Here is an 18,899-nt window from a genome sequence, read left to right on the forward strand (position 1 = left end):
CTGTGGCTTCTCAAAGGGCACGGGGGGGGGGTTATTATTGTGGCTGTACTCTATTTCAAGTGGGGGGGATGGGGGTGATCCAAAATTAAAGACAATGGCCAAAAAGTCATCATCCCAGTCAGGCTTCAGTTTCCACCGTGATACCGGTTAGCCCCTCCTGCCCATGCCCTACTTTGCCCCCCCAGTGTCCCCAGCACCACTGCACCATCCTCCTGCCAGCGGTCGCATTCTTCCAGCTTCACCGTGCTGCAGTTGCGGTGCCGCGCTTTGCGTTGTGACCAAACGCAAGGGCAGGTGCTCAGGGGCACGACTCCGGATTACCGTGCAGCCCGGGCGCTCCTGTATACCGCACCGGAAGGATTACGCGAGGGGGGGACGCTCAACTCCGGCTCCGTGAGGGTTCTCCGTGTTCGGCCTCTAATACGATTTCTTTAATCATCCCCCCCCCTTAAACTCAGCGCTATTTCTGGTTTTCAGCGAGCGGTCGAACTCCAGTTGGGCCCCGAATGCGCTCCACAGGGGGGACGCCGAACAGAATTGATAAGGGCGCGGTGCAGACGCGCTGCCTTCGCCAAGAGAAACACGGCAGCCCAGGCTCATGAGCGTGTCTGAGGACCACTGCTGATGACCGAGCGTTTTTTCCAAAGTGCCGCGCGTCGGAACAGCCGGCGTGCTGCTCCCTTTGGAGGCCCTTGAATATTCTGGATATTCGCTCGTTCACATTAAAAGCCTCTGTGCAATGAGTTTACCCAGCACTATAAATGAGAGTAAGTAGACAAACATTAAGTTGCTTTAGAAAAATGTGTCTACTAAATGAATAATGAGCAATTATAGTTACTTACTTTAACCTCCTCCTGGAATTTGGCTTGGATAAAAGCTTCATCTCGGTAAAGAATATTTGAACAGGTGCATATTTGCCAAGTCCTTATTATTTTAAAGATATAATATATGACTGTTATATATTATAATAATAATAGTAATAAATTTGTGATGAGCTGATGCCTTCGTCCAAGGGGACTCAGGGACATACTACTGAAGTATCTACCCATGCAACAGAGTGCACACATGCATACTAAGATGCACGTTTGGATTCCCAAACATCTTTGTAGTGTGGGAGGAAACCCACGCAAGCACTGGGACGACATAGAAACTCCATGCAGACTGAGTCGCATTCGAACCCAGAGTGCGGTAGTCAGTCAGCAGTGCTACTTGCAGCGCCAGTGCTTCATTATAGCGCCAGGCAAGGGGGAGCTACCGTATGTCCCCGTCCCCATCCGTGTGCGCCGCGTCCTCCCTGGCCCTCTTCGCCACGCCGCCGGCACCATCGCACGCACCTTATGCGTTCGCCGGTAAACGGCCCGATTCGTATCCGTTGCAAGTAGCAGTAGCAAAACTTTTCATGAAGTGGAGCAACTTTTCCAGTGGCAGTGAAGTTACTTTCATGACAAATTGAGACTTTGAATGTGTTTTTAGCGCCTGCCAGTATTTTTAAAAAAATTTTTTTCCATCAAAATATTGTACAGATGCCTTTGCTGTATCACGCACAAAGGGCCTAGCTCCGTGTGATCAGACGTACGATCGCTCGGGCACGTTCTCCGGCGGATTGCGAGACGAAGCGCTACTTTTTGAGCATGTTTAATTAGAGAGGAGACAAAGGCGGCACACGGCACAAACGTCTCTCACGTCAACACCATCAAAGACAACGTCGGGAAGGAACATTTTGTTCCGTGGCTTCCAGATCCTCCCGGGTGCTTTCTGGAATCCTGCAATTTGCCGCTATTAGAAGCACAAACAGCCAAATGCAGGCCCACCGGTGTTCGGCGCTCCTCGCAGTGCTTCGGGGGGAGGGTGCCGTTTGCTAGCGAGAGCGTAGCTTACACCCGCTGTCTTGTCAACACGCTACCTTTGATAGAACACGGGAACAGGGAAGTCTTACGCACACGCTTTCTGCTCCGTCTGCCTGCAGCTGTCACTAACGTACCGGGATCTATAGAGAGTGGTGCATGTAGAGCCCCTCAGGGGGTTACAGGTGCTCTGCGGAAAACCTCCCGGCATTCAACAAGAGTCTGAGAACACACCCCTTTCATATACTTCTTTCCCGATTTCCTATCTGCTCCATAAACATGCGTCCCGTCTTCTCACAAGGTCATTTTTGTATTCCCTATTGATACTATATGCAGCTACTGGTGTGTAAAGTACCCTGGGGAAAATGATGACATCAGCATGGTGGCTCAGTGAGTAGTGCTGCTGTCTCACAGCACCTGGGTGGTGCGAGAGGGCGTGGGTTCCATCCCCATTTAGTCTGTGTGGAGTTTGCATGTTCTCCCGGTGTCTGCGTGGGTTTCCTTGGGTGCTCTGGTTTCCTCCCACACTCTAAAGACATGCTGTTCAGGTTCACCCATAGAGTGTGAGTGACACAGAGAGTGTGTTCCACTGACGTATGGATGAGTGACCCCGTGTAAGTGGTGTATCTAGCAGTGTAAGTCACCTTGGTGAATAAGGTGTGTGGGCTCATAAAGCTACATAGAGTTCACTGGAAGTTGCTTTGGTGAAAAGTGTCTGCTAAATGAACTAACGTGAACATCAGACTGACTGCACTTCAAAAATTGTATTTCTGTGTCTGAGGCTCTTCATCTTTGAAGTGCACTTTAGTCCTAGTTGCGTATAGCTTTGGAGAAAAGTGAATAATTGTGGGAGGAGACCAGAGCACCTGGAGGAAGCCCAAGCAAATACCGGGAGAATGAACAAACTCCACGCAGACTGAGTCAGATTCGAACCTATGACCAAACCCACAGCATCTAGAGATGATTTTGAATGATGAATGACGGTCAGTCAATGGTCTAACAATGAAAGTGGGGAGAAGAGGCCTGGCCTGACCCGACCCAGGAGTGCTCTGACTACCCACGAGCCCAGGTGCTCCCCCATAATGCTCTGAGCTGTGATGCGAGTATGAATAAAGTCAGGGAATCCGACTTTACGCCAGAGAAGATCCCGAATGGAGCCTTGCTGTCGTACACTTGATCTGAGTTCTCCTCCTAAATTTCTCAGATCTGCTCACGTAAGGTGTCTCAGATGTGGTGTGTTTGTGTATCCGTTCCCATCGTTACACAATGCGGGGAGGCCTCGGCACAGCAGGTCCTTCAGCCTGCCCTGATTATGGATCCCAACAACACGATAATGAGAGACCACAACCTGTCAGAAAGATGATGATGAGTTTCTGCGAAAGATAAATGAACTCCAGCAGCCATGATACTTGTTTTTCCTTCCACTTTGAGCCTAATGGGGAGAACGAGCGGGGGGAAGAGAGAGGAGGCACAAATGAAACTCTTCTAGTCCTTCTCTCCGCTTTTCAGGGCCGCTGGTTGTCACACAGGGTTATGCGAATTAGCCTGGTGATGGGCCGTAGGCCGCTGTCCCCGGTCTTCGTCTTGCAGATGCGATTAAAGGCGGGGGTGCCTAGCTAGAGGTGTCCACACCACTATTCCCATGCGATCGTTCACCGCGTCTTGCGACTCCGCCCCCCTTCGATCTCCCGAGGCGGGTCAGCTTCTAGTGCGCGTTCTTCGGAGCTCATCAAAAAGGCTGTTCGGGTCAGATCTCAGACCTCAGTGTGGTGATGTTCTCCGACCGTGCGAGCTCTCATTTCCGTGCAATCCTACCGAGGAAGGGGAACAAAATGACTTTCACTGAAGTCTTTGGATCGCCAAACTGAGTGCTCGTTGTTCCCTCTTCCTTGGGGAGGTCTCCCTGCATTGACGGCTGAGACGTTTTTATTGACTGCCAGCTGCTTTGGGGGCCCTTTAGGGAAACACCTTCCCTTCAATGACAGTGAGACACGGTTGAGGCCAGCCGTTCGTTTTGTGCTTCGTGCAGTTACAGGGCCTCGTCGAGGGCCTGAGGTACAGCACCTATCACATCTTCATCGTGAACTAAAATCACCTTCTTGTTGCTGAAGGAGGCCAGGCTCCTGGTTCCACAGAAGGGATGTAGTTCCTTGTGGAATGGCGCGGGACTCGCACCGGGAGCACCGTGTTTTTGCTGATCTGTGCGAATCCACTCTTCTTTCCTGGCTCCTCACACCACCGTGCTTTATAACGCATTAAAAATGAACGGCTGGAGGACAGATGGGGAGGAGAAGAGTGCTTTCGAGATCGGGCCAAGAGCTCCTTCAGGCCCTCGGGGGGTGGTGGGATCATGCAAGGCCGGCCGTGATGCTGGAGCAATGGCAGTGTGCATACATGCTTGCTTGCCTGAATATGTGCGTGTTTAACTTCCATCTCTCTTTCCAGAACCACGTGAATCCAGCTGTGGACTTTACCCAGATCCCCCCAGGAATGCTGGCGCTGGACAACATGCTATACCTGGCTAAGCACCACCAGGATGCCTACATTCGGGTAAGCTGCAGGAGCCCACTTCTCCTCTCCCATTCCCTTTAGGTATCGCCTGGTCATTATTCATGACCTTTTTTTGGGTTAATGTTCTGCCTTGGGATGAATTAGCATGTACCTTGAAGATGATTATCTGGTTACCATTAGGGTATGTTGAGTAGGCCAGAACTGTCCGTGGGGTTATTTTTATGTCCAGATACATAGTGAGGGGTCAAGGTCTATCACAGGGGTGATGTAGGTGCAGCACTTTGTAATAACTGCCTGAAGGGTAGTGTGTCCAGACATTCCAGACTTTTATGTCATAAAACCTTAAAATAATTGTTGTATCAATTTTGAGTTCAATAAGTAGCTGTCACATCGTCTCACACACATATATACACACACACTGTCTGAAACCGCTTGTCCCAAGCGGGGTCACAGCGAACCGGAGCATAACCCGGCGACGCAGGGCGCGGGGACACACCCAGGACAAGACACCAGTCCGTCAGAAGGCACCTCAAGCGGGACTCAAACCCCAGACCTGCATGACAGCAGGACCCAACCAAACCCGCTGCGCCACCACACCCCCTTGTCACACAGTCAACAGCTGATGGGGCCGCTCTCTCTGTCTGCACTCAGATCGTCTTGGAGAACAGCAGCCGCGAGGACAAGCACGAGTGCCCCTTCGGCCGCAGCAGCATCGAGCTGACCAAGATGCTCTGTGAAATCCTCAAAGTTGGAGAGCTGCGTAAGTTTCCTATGTTTATAGCTGGCGAGGTCACGTTGGGTTCGAGTGTAATAAGTGCTCATACATTTAAATTAATTCATTTGGCATACACTGCTCTCCAATGCAACATACAAAGCGGTGTATAGGAAAAGTACACTTAAAACAGATGAAGAACTTGAAACACAGACACGGTTGTTAGTATGATGGATACCAAAAAGGAAAGAAGTGGTTCATTACCGAATTCAGTGGATGCTAAATGAAACCCAGATTTATAAAAACAATAATTTAAGTATTTAAAGTGATTTCCAAACACTCCAAAATGTTTATATTTATATGAATGAACTATTTGAAGTAATAATCATATTCTTTGCACCCGCCTCCTTCCTCTCATTAAGATCAGCGATAATTCTTCTCCTTAGTGGCAGGATATCGAGCAAAAATAAAAAGAAGTTCAACATTTTATGAGATTTGCAAGCATACAACATTATTAAATTTTGTTGAAATGTGTAAAAATTGGTCATTTTTAAATATTTTTATAAAGAAAAACTGTGGTATAACAGGATTTCTGTCCTTTCAATGATTTCAAAAAATCACGTGTATATGATAGACTGCAGTGACCGAATATCATGTCCGGGACAGTCCTCCCTCTATTAGCCTGCTCACATGAGTATGAACTGTAGGTCTGAAAGAGATGCATTTTAAGACTTTTCTTAAATGCTGGGAGAGGTTCAGCAGTTCTGAGGAGCAGAGGGAACTCATTCCAGCACACTGGGGCCAGAGGTCAGCTAAGGCCAGTTTATCCCACAGAGTGGCCACGTGCCTCTCGGAGCGTCCGCATCCAGTATCATCACTGGGACCACAGCTGCATTTTCCACAGAACTGGGTATCCCGGAGGGGATGCTGGCCTGCGGATGCTCACAGCTGCGTCTCTGTCGATCTGGAATGATTCTCAGTCTTGCGGCTGAGATGGAGAGCCCCGTTTCGAATGCCTCCGTTGCAGGTGTTAATCGAGGTACGGTGGGAGTGTCTGTCTCAGACGGTAGAAGAAAAACGAGTCCATCGGAGTGTTTCGTGTTGCATTCCATCTTTTGAATGACTCTTGTTGTGACTGCGGTGTGTCCACTGATATGCTTGTCTGAAACCCCATGAGGTACAACGCGGGATGGACATGTTCCTCTCCGACAGGTCCAAACCACAATGCTTATGAAGATTAAAATGATGCACCGCAGTGGATGCGTTTGTTTTTTGGCCGCGGCGTCAATGTTTTTGATAAATCGGGGCACAATCTTCAGAGCATTGCCTCCTCGCTGAAACGGGAGTGAAGTGAGCGATTCCCGCTGTTCTGAAAAAGCGGGCTATTATACTTTATAATTGTGCTGGAGTCAATCAATAAATAATGAGGCGAGTCTAATGCAAGTGTTTTTTCTCCATTCTAATTGTGTGTGACGGAGTCTTCTGCTGTGTGTTCGCTGCAGATGGGAATTGGAGATTTCACTGAGCAAACAGAATGAACCACCCCGATAATCCAGTGATTACCATCCTCGGGTTGTTTGAGTTTTTCTGATTCCTGACTTTTTGCGGCTTAGTTCAGAGCACGACCATAGTCCCCCCCCCGCCATTTACACTCTTCTTCTTCCCCATTTCATCATTCTTACCAAGTTATGTCTCACCCTTTGGGCATGGTACCCACCACCCGTTACCTTCTCACTCAGTCCACGCACAGGCCTCACTTGGAGGGTGGAGGCAAAGCCCAGCTATATGACATCCCCCGACCCACGGCAACATGTGCAAATTTGGGCTGTGTGGGCCTCCTTAAACATCCCTTTGGAAGTCTGCACCTTAAATAACCTACCTTCGTAACTGCATTCAGTGATACGCCGTCTCCCTTTCCCAGTGATTAACCTTGAAGCTCCACCATAAAAACTGAAAGAAGGTGAAGTTTTGACATGAGTATTAATCATAAATCACAGAGGCAGACAGCTTGGAGAGATACATTTTCTTGTGCGGATGGTAAAGAGATGGAACAGGCACCGATCATTTGGGTTTTCGCTGTGAAACCCAGGAGGCAGGGGCTGTGATTTCAGTTACTGAGGTACAGAACGGCCGCCGTCACCGTCGATATGCCTAGTGAACGGAGGAAATTAGCTTTTATATCGTACGGACACATATCTGTAATTCTTAAATGTTCTGTGAAAGAACGAAATGTGCATGTTCAAATGCTTGCAGTTACATTTTCCTTTATAGTTAAACGATTCCTGTTTTAAACACATAGCCTGAAGATTTTTGAAGACTAACTTCTGGAAGTTGTACTTTCTTAATGACTCATCTTAAATGAAATCCTGATGAACTAATGCCGCGCCTGTAGAGCGGATGTGCAGGCTGCTAATCATGCAGACAGCATGTGAAAAGCAGTAGTATGTAGCTGGTGGTGCTGTACAAATTCCACACCGCGGTCGAACCACAAAGTGTGTGCCTCGATAATTACCGCCTGGCCTGAGCTGTGTTTAACAGCCAACCCCAGTCAGAGCGTGTTGGAGAGTAATTGAGAAGCATCCTGGGCCCATCATATGGGCTGATGGGTTTTATGAGGCATGGAGAGGTACTGGAGGCTGCGCAATCCGGCAGAATGGAGAGCAGATGAAAGAGCGGACTGACTGGCCCGAGTGTGTCTCATGTCTCTCTTGACCATGCACACACAAGTTTTTCTTTTTTTTTTTTTTTTTTTTTTTTTTTTTTTTAAATTTACAGCAAATTTCTTTGGATCTAAAAGCACTGGAATTGAACCGATGACAGTTTACTTTGCATTGTAAGGCCTTTATTTGCATATGTAAATACCAAAAAAAAAAAAAAAAAAAATCTTACTTGTTAAACTGACTACACAAAAGATTATTCCATTGCTAATCCTTTTAATCTACATATTGTTGTGGTGTGTAGCAGCTGAGCTCTCAGTGTGCTAAAGTCTAGTTTTTTTTTTTTTTTTTTTTGTTTTTTTTTTTTTTTCTTCTCTCACCCATATTGAACACAATCTGCATATGTTACCAGTCACTTCTGAAATGTGAACAAGGCGAGCCATGGGAACCTTTGTAGGGATACACAATTGTTGACTGTTGTATGGTGCAGTGTGCTGTAGAGTGAGATGCATAAGGCTCTTGATTTTTACATTCATTTTTTTTTTTTTTTAGCTAACTGTGCTAAAATTACAATTATTTACCTATATATACAGGTGAGCACTTTTTATTGTATCAGTTCAGGGTAAGTATTTTAATCAAAGGTATAACCTCAGGAGCTGGGATTTGAACCTTGGTCCTTTCAGTTGAAGGTGGCAATTCTAACCACTACATCACCCACTGCCCCGGTGATGACAGCATTGTATAGCTACTGCAGCAGATTCAGCTCCCTCCACCTGCATATTTACATTTACACATACGGCATATGCTTTTCTCCATAGCGACGTAACAAAAGTCCGCCTCAGACTCCAAGCGTGACAGTGAACCTATCCTCTGATCTTCACTCCCCTGCCATGCTGAATGAGGAGTTCATATGAGCAGCTTAGAAGCGTTAGCTACAGTCTAATCATGGTGGTGGGAGCATAATTCCCTCGGGGTATCTGGGCGCTTGTACTTAAGCCTTGGCTCTCGGGCTGCCTGCAACCCTTTGGGCTCTGACCTCGACCGGCCCAGCTTTTCCAGCCGTGGCTGTGCCACGGAGGGCAGTAATGACCCACGTGCTGCTTGGGTCTTGACCTCAGCCGCGGGCACCCTGCACATAACAGCAGTCGCTATGCTCTCTGTTCAGCTCTGTGGAAAGCATAATTACCCCAGCATAACCGTAATCGTTCTTTTCTGTAGTCAGTTTGCCTAGTCGTACACAATGGGAGGATGTTACGATCCATGGTGGAACAAGAGCACACTGAAGCATGCTGTCACTTTGGCTCCCACACAGAAACCTAGCAGAGATTTGGGGCTTTGTGAGTGCACACTGGAATCGAGAAGAATTTGTCACTTTTGCTGTTGTCAATAACTGCTGTCCTTGAAAACGTTAGTATTTTTGCCCTCGTCACAGCAAATTTGTTTGAAACTGGAGGAGGTGTTTTGCACTCCCAGCTGTCTACCTCTCTTAAGGCAGTTGCCAAGATGGCAAATATGAGGTCTTTTTATAGCAGCGCTCACTGTACGTCACGACGCCAAACTGTTCCACCGTGCGTCCTATGTGCAGGCATTGATTGAAAAGTTTTCCGATTATACCTGTCGTTCCACATCTGAAGTTTCTTCGATTTTGTTAATTTCTCCAAAAACTTCTGAAAGACGTGCCGTGGTGAATTTTTTGACATCATGAAGTCAAAGGCGGTGGCTGTGATCCCCCCCCACTTCTTCTTCTTCTTCTTCTTCTTCTTCTTCATGCTCAGTGTCTTTGTTGCATGTGCTTGATTCAGCATTTCAAAAGTCTCCTGATCACATTTCCAGCAAAATTCAGTCTCGCAGATGCAGGAGCGTCCCTTGTAGCTGCCGTTGCAGAAAAGAGGTCAATCGATTGGGTGTAACAACTCAAGGAGCAAAGAGAAATGGCTCCTACTACTGGTATATGGTCACAAGTCTTTGAGCTCCACTCCAGCACCATGTGGGGCACATGCAGAACAACTAGGCTCACTTTTCACACCATCCTTGTATTTTGTGCGTCAAATGTTGCACGCGTACTGCTGTTGGGGGGGGGGGGGGGGGGTGTGTGTGTGAGAGAGAGAGGCTCATGTAACTTATGTGATAAATACGCAGATGCCTGTCGCCTAGATGCACCATTGCGTTGCTTGGACTGCATGACCGCAAACCACACACAGGCCGTTGGAGAGCAGGGAGCGGGTAGTTGCGCCACCGGTGTTGTGCCATTTGTCATCGACAGCCACCAAAGCAGACTTCACACTCAAACCACAGAAAAGCAGTGGTGCTGCACTGTTTTCCAGCTGGTCTTTTCGGTGCACACAGGCTACACACCCTATTGAACACAAGGCAGTAAAAAGTACAACTTTTTCAGGAAGCATTAACAAGTTTTAGTGGAATATTGTCCAAATCTATTCACCGGAGCAGCCATGTGGACGAATGGATAGTGAGATGGAAAATTAGTTCTTTATTTACAAATCCGCTATTATAGAAATGGAAGCGAAATGAGATGAAAAAGTTAAGAGTGCTTTATAACGGCAAAATGGCCTCCAGAATAGTTTAGGGAAAGGGGGGGGGGTGGTGTGGAGGAGGGGGCTGGGGGTTAATGCACTTTATCACTCAGGAGCAAAACTGAGTTAAATGAACTCGAAAAGGATGCATTTGATTAAAAAGTAATGCAGGCTTTTAAGAGGAGGCCGGGGCGAAGCTGAAGTCAAGGCTGTTTAAATTGGAGTGCGGGGGGGAGCTGCTGACGGAAATCTATTTGGCGGCACGGTTCCAACTAGGAGCCCTCACCCCGGTCTTGGCAGTCCATTAAGGTCACACGTGGGTTGGTAGGTAGAGAAGGCGGTCGCCTGGAGCGCGTTGGAACATCTTCCTCAAGGTGCTTGTTTTTGAAACTTTGCATTTGAGGGCCTGGCGCAGCGTATGTGGTGAACCCTGGTGAATCTCAGAAAGCGATTTCCCGTGTTACTTCTGAAAGATGTGCCTTGTTCGGCCTTTTTTTTTTTTTTTTTCCCCTTTTTCCTTTATCCTCCTCCCCGCCACCAGAGGTTTTGTACTGCGAGTTGGGTAAAGTAACAGTATCTGAAACAGCGACGCGAGTGCAGGAAAGCATTACTAATGAAAGCAGGCCGCTTGCCCAGAGGCGCTCGAGATGCTGAATGTTTTATTCCCTTCCCTGAGTGTAAACTAGAGGCAAGACACGCCAGGAGTAACAGCTATGTTCCCCGCAATGAAATTTCACGTATACATCATACCGCTCGTTCCACATTCGTACCGCTGCCGTCATCGGCGCTTGTTCGTGTGCACCGTAGCATAGTTTTATCCAAGTTTACTGCTCCATCCCAGTCTCTTAATACAGCTAGAATACCGACGCCACTGCTGGAGTAGAGGTCTGCAGCCGTGCACGTCGTACATGGGGTACGCCGGCTCCTCGGCGTGTGAACGCAGTCGGAGCTGGAAGTCTGTTCACACTTCTGTCTGTCCCCGCAACTCCAAACCCACTTTAACCAGTAAGTCAGGATCCATAACGGCGTAATAATTCGGACCTCCGTGACATTTGCGTACGAGCGTATAGGTAGCCAGAGTGCGGTTGAACAAGAAGCAGCGCTGACCTCTGCGTCCAGAGACCGTGATGGGTCCACCGGGGTGTCTTGTCGAAGGTCTCGCAACTAGTGCGGGTGGGATCAGACTCCACCTCTGTGTCGGCAGAGTCTCGAATACAAACGGAAGGCATCCAGGATGCAGCATCCGCTGAAACAAGAACGGAAACGCATACACGTTCCCTAGCCGCTCCACATTTATTGTGAGCAGAGCAGGGAGACCGAAGTCCATTTATTAACTTGGCCACATGGTTTTTTTTCCGTAACAAAACCAACAATATACTTTTTCCTTCCTCTGCATCACATTGCCGGTCTTAGCCATTAAGATGAATATAAAGCACAAAATAGTGGACTCTGCTATTATTAAATTGAACGGATACATTTTTTCAAAGCAACTTCCAGTGATTTACCCTTTTATACAACAATAATAATTAGCAATTTAGGGTAAGTACCATAATCGGTTTATCGCAGTGGGAGGTGGATTCAAACCTGTGCTCTTTGAGTGCAAGCCAAACGCTTTACCCACTGCCCTTAACACTGACTTTAGGAAATAAATAATTGAACTAATAGTTGCATGTTTATTTTTTAAATAATGTGAACAGCTTTTATAACATTAATACCTTTACACTAGGGTAAATAAAACCTTAATTCCGTGGTCAAATTAAGATTGCGTAACGCTAGTTCATTTCATGAAAACACCCTGTTAGGTAAATTATTGTCTTAAGGGGATCAAATTACCATTGTTTCTTAAAAAAAAATTGTCACCATTCATTCATTATCAGTAACCTCCATTATGTGATGGGGTGGGTGTATGTTTATTGATGTTGAGATTTAAAAAAAAATTCTAATCATTCTAATTCATCCAGTGAACGTGTGCAATGTTTATCACTTCGTTGTTGATCAGCAACGCTCAGGAGCACCAGACACGAGCAGTAAACACTGTTGAAGCGTGTTGAATTAAGGCGATCCCACACTCCTGCTCTCTGTAGTGGGTTTTACTGACACACATCAGCTGTGAAGGTTTAAAAAAAAAAAATAAAAAAATAAGGGGGGGGCTCTATGTGTTCAATAACACAACAGAAATTTTCGAAAATGGATAAGGAAAGAAATGCAATTTTTTAAAAATTGCAAGGGGAAAAATGTATGTATCTGAGACTGTATAACTCATTTGTCACACAGGGAGCCAGATTGTTCCACTGAGGTGGCTGTATTCTTTACCTGGCCTTGTGCGCTTCTGCGTGTGTTTGCCACACGGTGGCATAGCAAGTAGCGCTGCTGTCTCACAGCACCTGGGTGCTGCTCAGTCTGTGTGGAGTTTGCATGTTCTCCCTGTGTTTGCATGGGTTTCCTCTGGGTGCTCTGGTTTCCTCCCACAGTCCAAAGACATACTGTTCAGGTTCACCCATAGTGTGTGAGTGACAGAGAGAGAGAGTGTGTTCCACTGATGTATGAATGAGTGACCCAGTGTAAATAGTGGATCTAGCAGTGTAAGTCGCCATGGTGAATAAGGTGTGTGGGCTCATAACACTACATAGAGTTCATTGGAAGTCGGTTTGGAGAAAAGCGTCTGCTAAATAAATAAAATGTATATGTTTGGGGTTTAGGGGACCTGACAAGGGAGACCCATGGAAACTGACAACACTTGCGCTGAACAGCCCTAGATGTCCTTCCCGGCCAATACATAGCAATCACACACGCATAAGCGGTGGCTGATGCGAGTGACGTTATGTAAAAGTGTCGATGAAGAGCCTTGCATTAGGCTTTCATAACACTTTCATAAGTAATGCATCAGCCTTTCATAAGTACTATATAAACATCCATATACAGCAGGGCTCATGAAAGAGTTCCTAAGCATTTCAGCTCTTAAGTTTTGTTTCTCAGTATTATGAGTACATGGCGCCCCAACAATGAAAGTAATAAAGCTCTTTTGTTAGGACACGCCGGGCTTTGCTCAAGATACATTCCGGCGACTCCTTTTCTTCTCTTTCTAATATCGGCCGTGCGAGCGTTGCGGTGAAAAGACGTGTTCCCAGCGTTGCAGGGAACGCGTTAATGCAGAGCGCGCCAACAATAACTCGACAGACCCTCCGAGTATTTCTCCTGCGGATTAAAATAAACCTTAGCGCGAGATGATGCCGGAAAGGTGCTAAGAGCAAGAAGCTGTTAGGTTTGCGAAAAGGCCGCGCAGTAAACTCGCAACTCCTCGCCTGAGACGCTATCTTTCTGGAGTCGATTGGCTTCCGTGGTCTTTGTGGTCTAAGATTGGCTTCTTTTTCCCAGCCGTGACGACGCGGGGTGGTCAGTGCTGGAGCTGGTGAGAAATCCTTCTCTTCGGTTAGTCGTGATAAGTGAGAGCCTGTGATTGTTATTTAGAAGTGTTTTTATTGCATTGTGTTGGTTTATAAATGTTATTAGGAGCAATGTTTTTTCGTTAGGGTAATACCTATGTATTACGCAAGAGTTAAACTTATATTTATAGTGATGTGAAATTTACTGTTGCTACTGTCAGGATGGGCAGCACAACGGCAAAGCAGCTAGAGCTGTGGGTTTGGACGTGGGTCCGAATCCAGCTCAGTCTATGTTGGGTTTGTCTAGGTTTCTTTCAGGTCCTCTGGCTTCCTCCCACAGCCCGAAGACACGTGTTTCAGGTGAATTGCTTGTTCTGAATTGCCCTTAATGTGTGAATTTCTGAGTGAAAGGGTGTCTGTGTGAGAGATTGGCCTGCATTGGAGTGGTGTCCCATCCAGGGTTTACCCTTCCCTCATGCCCTTTGTTCCAACAACAGACTCCACACCTCCACAATGCTGAAGAGGACAAGCAGTCATGGATGAATGAATGAATGAGGACCATTTACATGTACAGCTTCACTCTGATATGTATTGTGTGCTTTACTGCTATGAAGCCTGAAGTTGGAGGATGGTGGTCCTCCATTGTATAGCAAAATAATGTGTCGAGGGTGTAAATGCTTGTAAAAACACCTCCCATTGTACTATACATCCACTGAACTTGCCAAAGCCTGGAGCATCTCCGTGATATAGACTACACTTAACTGTGCTGTAGTCATTTTGCATAAGGTTTATAGTCATTATTGACAAGGATTCATCGTAGAATTAATCCCCATTGCAGCTCTAGTTCCCTTGAGTAAGGGAATTACTCTGAATTGCTCCAGTAAAGTCACCCAGCTGTATGAATAAGTAAATCATTGTAGACAGTAAGTTTCTGGGGGCAGAGAAGCCACTAACCCAGTACTAACCTTGTAGAAAGACATCAGATAAATGCGAAATGTGTACAGTATGCATGAACTGCTGTGGATAACCAAATGTCTGCAGGAACCTCTATTGGGCAGCCTTCTAACGCAAAGGCATCTCACCGTTAATGTGGATGTGATGATTATGATGGAGTTGCAATGTGTCAAGGTGTGTATTTCTGGAGATTGCTTCACTCTCCATTGGAGGGTGCCCTCCTGGATTTAATGGGAAAGGCCACACAGAGCCACCGGGGTCACTGGTTCTCAGGCTCCACCTCGGAATCTTCTCTGCATGGTGGCTAATGAAGATGAGGTGCCTTATTTCTGGGCTACTGTGGGAATGGAATGGAAAGAGTGATGAGTGGGACTCATCAGGCCCCATGTCATGTCTGCTTCCCTGTGTTTTTTGTGTGCCGGCTTCATTTTGCTGTTTTTTCCTTTCCGCACATTGGCCCACCATAGCATGTCAGCGCTTAATGATTAACTGCTTGGTGACACTGGCGAGGTGAATGCCATACAGCTGTGCTCCTGAGGGCTGAGTCCAGGTTTTTGATTTAGGAGCTCAATGACCCACTTAATCCAACTTACTGTCTTCTATGAACCCATTTAATTTTCTTTTCTGCGCTAGAGAAAACACTGGATGGTGGATGGAGTAGCCCCACTGTGCAGCTGAAGGTCTCGGGAGCTTTGTCTTTTTTCGGTAGACGACGAATGAATTCTCTTCTCCAAGGAGGCTATTTGCGGGCAAGATGAATTGAATAGTGGTGTCGAGGCTTTCCTGTGGACCAGACATGGCTGCATGCTTCTCGCGCTTCTGTTTCGTTTTGCTACATGATAATCCCAGATGCATGAAAACTAATACATTGCAGAGACTATAAAACAGAACATAAAATAGATCCTGTTTAGATCCAAGACATCAACAGTCTAGGACTTAACTTGACAGGTGCATTTTACGTTTTAGCTGACTTGTCACATTTTTTGCCATTTTGCAAAATCAGAAAGACAAAAATAAGTAAATGTCTAGGTTTAAATTGTCCAAGTAAATTGTAATGAAAATGAGGTAATCAGGTAGGAAACATGCTTACTAACATGCTGTAACATAAATAAATCACCCGAAATAGCGAGACGTAGGGGCAATTTTACTTTATTTATTGCAAATCTGGGTGCTTTGTTTGAAACGAAACTGCAGATGATTAATGTCGTTCCTTTATTATAATGGCGATCTACGTTTTGTTTCGAATTTCTTAATATTTTAACTTGTTCAATGAACAGGTGTACAACAAATAAGTGTCAGTCCAACGATGAGGATTTAAGCAAATTGCCTGTCCTGGACAGTGGGACAACCATTAATGTCAAGCTTAATATCAGAATTGTAATTTAGTCAATTGAGGGTTAGTTTTAGTCTATTTTGTCTCTTTGCTCCATTGTCATTTTCAGCATTCAGGAGGCCTCCTTACTTCCCCCCTAGTTAATGATTGAATGCAGCATCCTTCTTTTTAATCTTGCTTCTTTAAGGGTGAAATTAAATGTCGCTCTCCTGTTGGGATAAACTATTGTGCCTGCTGCCTTGCCTTTAATGGCCGTATTAGACGGAGTTTAGACCTTGTAAAAGACGAAAGCATCAAACACAAGTCCTGATGTGTTTTCAAAGTGGGGAAAATGGACTACCAAGGGGTGTGGATGGGAATCAAGGACGACCTGTTTGAGCTGATGTTCCACAGCCTTTTTGACCTGTAGACACTCATTGAGCATTTCTCTTCTTGATATGTCTGCTGTTAACAAACAAGTTAAGGTCTTCTGTGGAGCACTAGATGTCTACCTTTTGTCTTTCTTTCCAACATTACGTATCACTCTGTGAACACATGTCTAAGTTGTAAAGGGTCTTCAAGTTGATTCTTGAGAACACTTTACTCTTGGTCACCACATATTGCTCCTCGAAAACTTGCTGTCCTTCACTTGTGTCCTTAGGCTGCCAAGGGATGTGTCCATTGTTGCTGTGACTAAGTCCAAGTATCTGGTTGCTCTTTGTCTATATCCTCCAACTTTTCCAAGCACTGCTCTCTCCTTATGAGAATACCATCTTCGAATGACGTGTTCAAAGTATGACAACCTGCCAAAATTAACTTGGAGGAATTAATTACTACAACTGCTACACTAAAGCCTTTCTTGTTAGTAAAGACTAAATCTTTTAAACTCCAGGAAGGGTTTTTTTAATGTTAAAGGCCCGTCTTAATGATGAACCTAAGTAGAGATGCCGAAATAGTCAAAGCACAGGTGAAGAGACTCCACTTTTTCTACTCAGTGCCCACGTGGGCAGTGAGCAACTGCAGTGCAGGAGCATCTTTTAGGTTCCTTGGCCTGTTAATGAAATCTCTGCTCAACACATAGATATATTGACCAGGCAGGCAGGTACTCTTAGTCCTTGGACGGAGGCGCTGTTGACGTTGGTTAGATGACACTGTCCACAGACAGGAGCTGAGCTTCCCCTCCGTGGCCTCTCAGGACGTGCAGTGCGTCACAGACATGCCGAGCTCAAGGAGCGAACTCGGCTGCAGCCAGATATTAATTATAATTAGGCTGACACCTTTCACTGTGCATTCGTCATGCCGTTTAGCTTGAAGGTGACTCCGGCAGAGCTGTGCGCACCCCCACCCCCGACTGCTGCCTGACAGACATCAGGTTGAGCCCCTGGGAGAAGGTTGGGGGAGCCTGTCCCCACCGCTTCTTCAGATCACCCGTCTCCCGGTCCATCCAGCAGCCAGTCAGGCGGTCGGTGACAACACGTGATGTATTGGAATATCAGACCTGCTGGCCTCAATTAATGGCCACGATTTTATCGTCATGACGGAAAGATGTACTGGGCAGCCGGGGCCTCAGTATAGGACCACCTGTGATGTAAATACACCATAACTCACACACTCTGTCCTTCCAATTGATTTTCTCATTATTTTGCAGTACTGTATTAATATTTGCAATTGTATTATTTTTAATGGATGATTAATCTTAAACCATAATAAAACCATTAAGGCTCAGAATTTTTAAACCTGAAGTTAGTGCTATAACCCCTTCATGTGCTTGTATTTAAAAAGTAAGTTTGAAAATTTGTGTTAAACATAGATTGTTAAATAATGAAAATATATGGAATGGCAGATGGAGCTGGGAAATTGTATTTTTAGAGTGTATGTTATGTGAGCAACAATTACCTTAATGCAATGCTGTTTATGCTGTTTTCCAACATTTCCTGTTTAAATAATGTCACGAGTATGAAAAAACTAATGACTGCAAGCCTGCGGATTTGATTTTAGAAAACTGTTTTAAAACTGTTGTAAGTACGAATACAAAGGTACTGTGTGGTGTGTACAGCGGGGTGCTGAGGGACCTACTGTCTGGGGTGGTGTGTTACAATTCATGATGCCAGACAGCATAGGGACGCCTCTGTGAGTCACCCTGTCCCCTTCGGCGAGGGCAAATGGGAAGGTTTTGCCCTCTCTCTACACACAACAGATAAGATGGTTAAACTTAGAAAAAGACGAAGCTAGATGTGAGAGGTAATGGACGCTCCTCTCCCCATGCAGGCCGGACAATCCACCCTTAAATTATTTATCAGATGAGAGGAAACAAGGGCCCCGTCTTGCTATGGGTGCTCGCATCACCAGACCATGCTTTAGCAGTGAAACACAGTGGGTGCACTGCGGCCTCCAAGCGTTTGTACTGTTGAACACTGACCTGCTATGTGACGCGGCTCCTGCTTGCGCCATGACGGGGGTCATGGTTCACCATTCACTGCATCAGAACCCACTGGGCATGTGCCTGTGACTTGTGTGTACAGCTCAGAGCGTGACAGATGTCAGGGTGGGTGGAACAACGCAACGACCTTGCGGATTAAGGTTTTACTGGCATGATAGATTGAGCTGTGGTTGGTTTTGCCAAAGGCTTTTAATTTAAAGTAACGCTAACATTCCTAATTTAATGCACAAATTTGTATTTTCGCTGAGATGTACGTCGCTTTGGAGAAAAGCATCTGCTAAATTAATACATGTCAATGTAACATTGTGATTATTATAGTTGTTGTTGTTGTTGTTGGTTGAACCTCATCCAGTGCAGGATCATGGTAATCTGGAGCCTATCCCAAAGGCATATGGCATCAGGAAGGGTACATGTTGTTGTTGCTGCTGCCGCTGCTGCTTTTTTTTCCCCATTATATCACTGTTTGCAGTTCAGGGTCCTGGTGATATGGAGTCTATCCTAAATGCATAGGGCAGCAGGCAGGGTACACCCTATTGTTATTGTTGTTATACCATG

The 18,899-nt window shown here is 46.1% G+C and overlaps 1 protein-coding gene across 7 annotated transcripts in view; it reads left to right on the plus strand.

Annotated features, from left to right (window-relative positions):
- elmo1 (engulfment and cell motility 1 (ced-12 homolog, C. elegans)) overlaps positions 1–18,899 on the plus strand; it is a 98,572-nt gene that overhangs the window by 39,544 nt on the left and 40,129 nt on the right. For all 7 annotated transcript variants that reach the window (XM_018731886.2, XM_029248092.1, XM_018731885.2 and 4 more), the window contains 2 exons: positions 4,290–4,394; positions 5,007–5,115. In XM_018731886.2, coding sequence (XP_018587402.1) covers positions 4,290–4,394; positions 5,007–5,115 — 214 coding nt within the window. The remainder of the gene's footprint in view (positions 1–4,289; positions 4,395–5,006; positions 5,116–18,899) is intronic.

Source organism: Scleropages formosus, chromosome 23 (genome assembly GCF_900964775.1).
Source record: "Scleropages formosus chromosome 23, fSclFor1.1, whole genome shotgun sequence".
NCBI lineage: Eukaryota > Metazoa > Chordata > Actinopteri > Osteoglossiformes > Osteoglossidae > Scleropages > Scleropages formosus.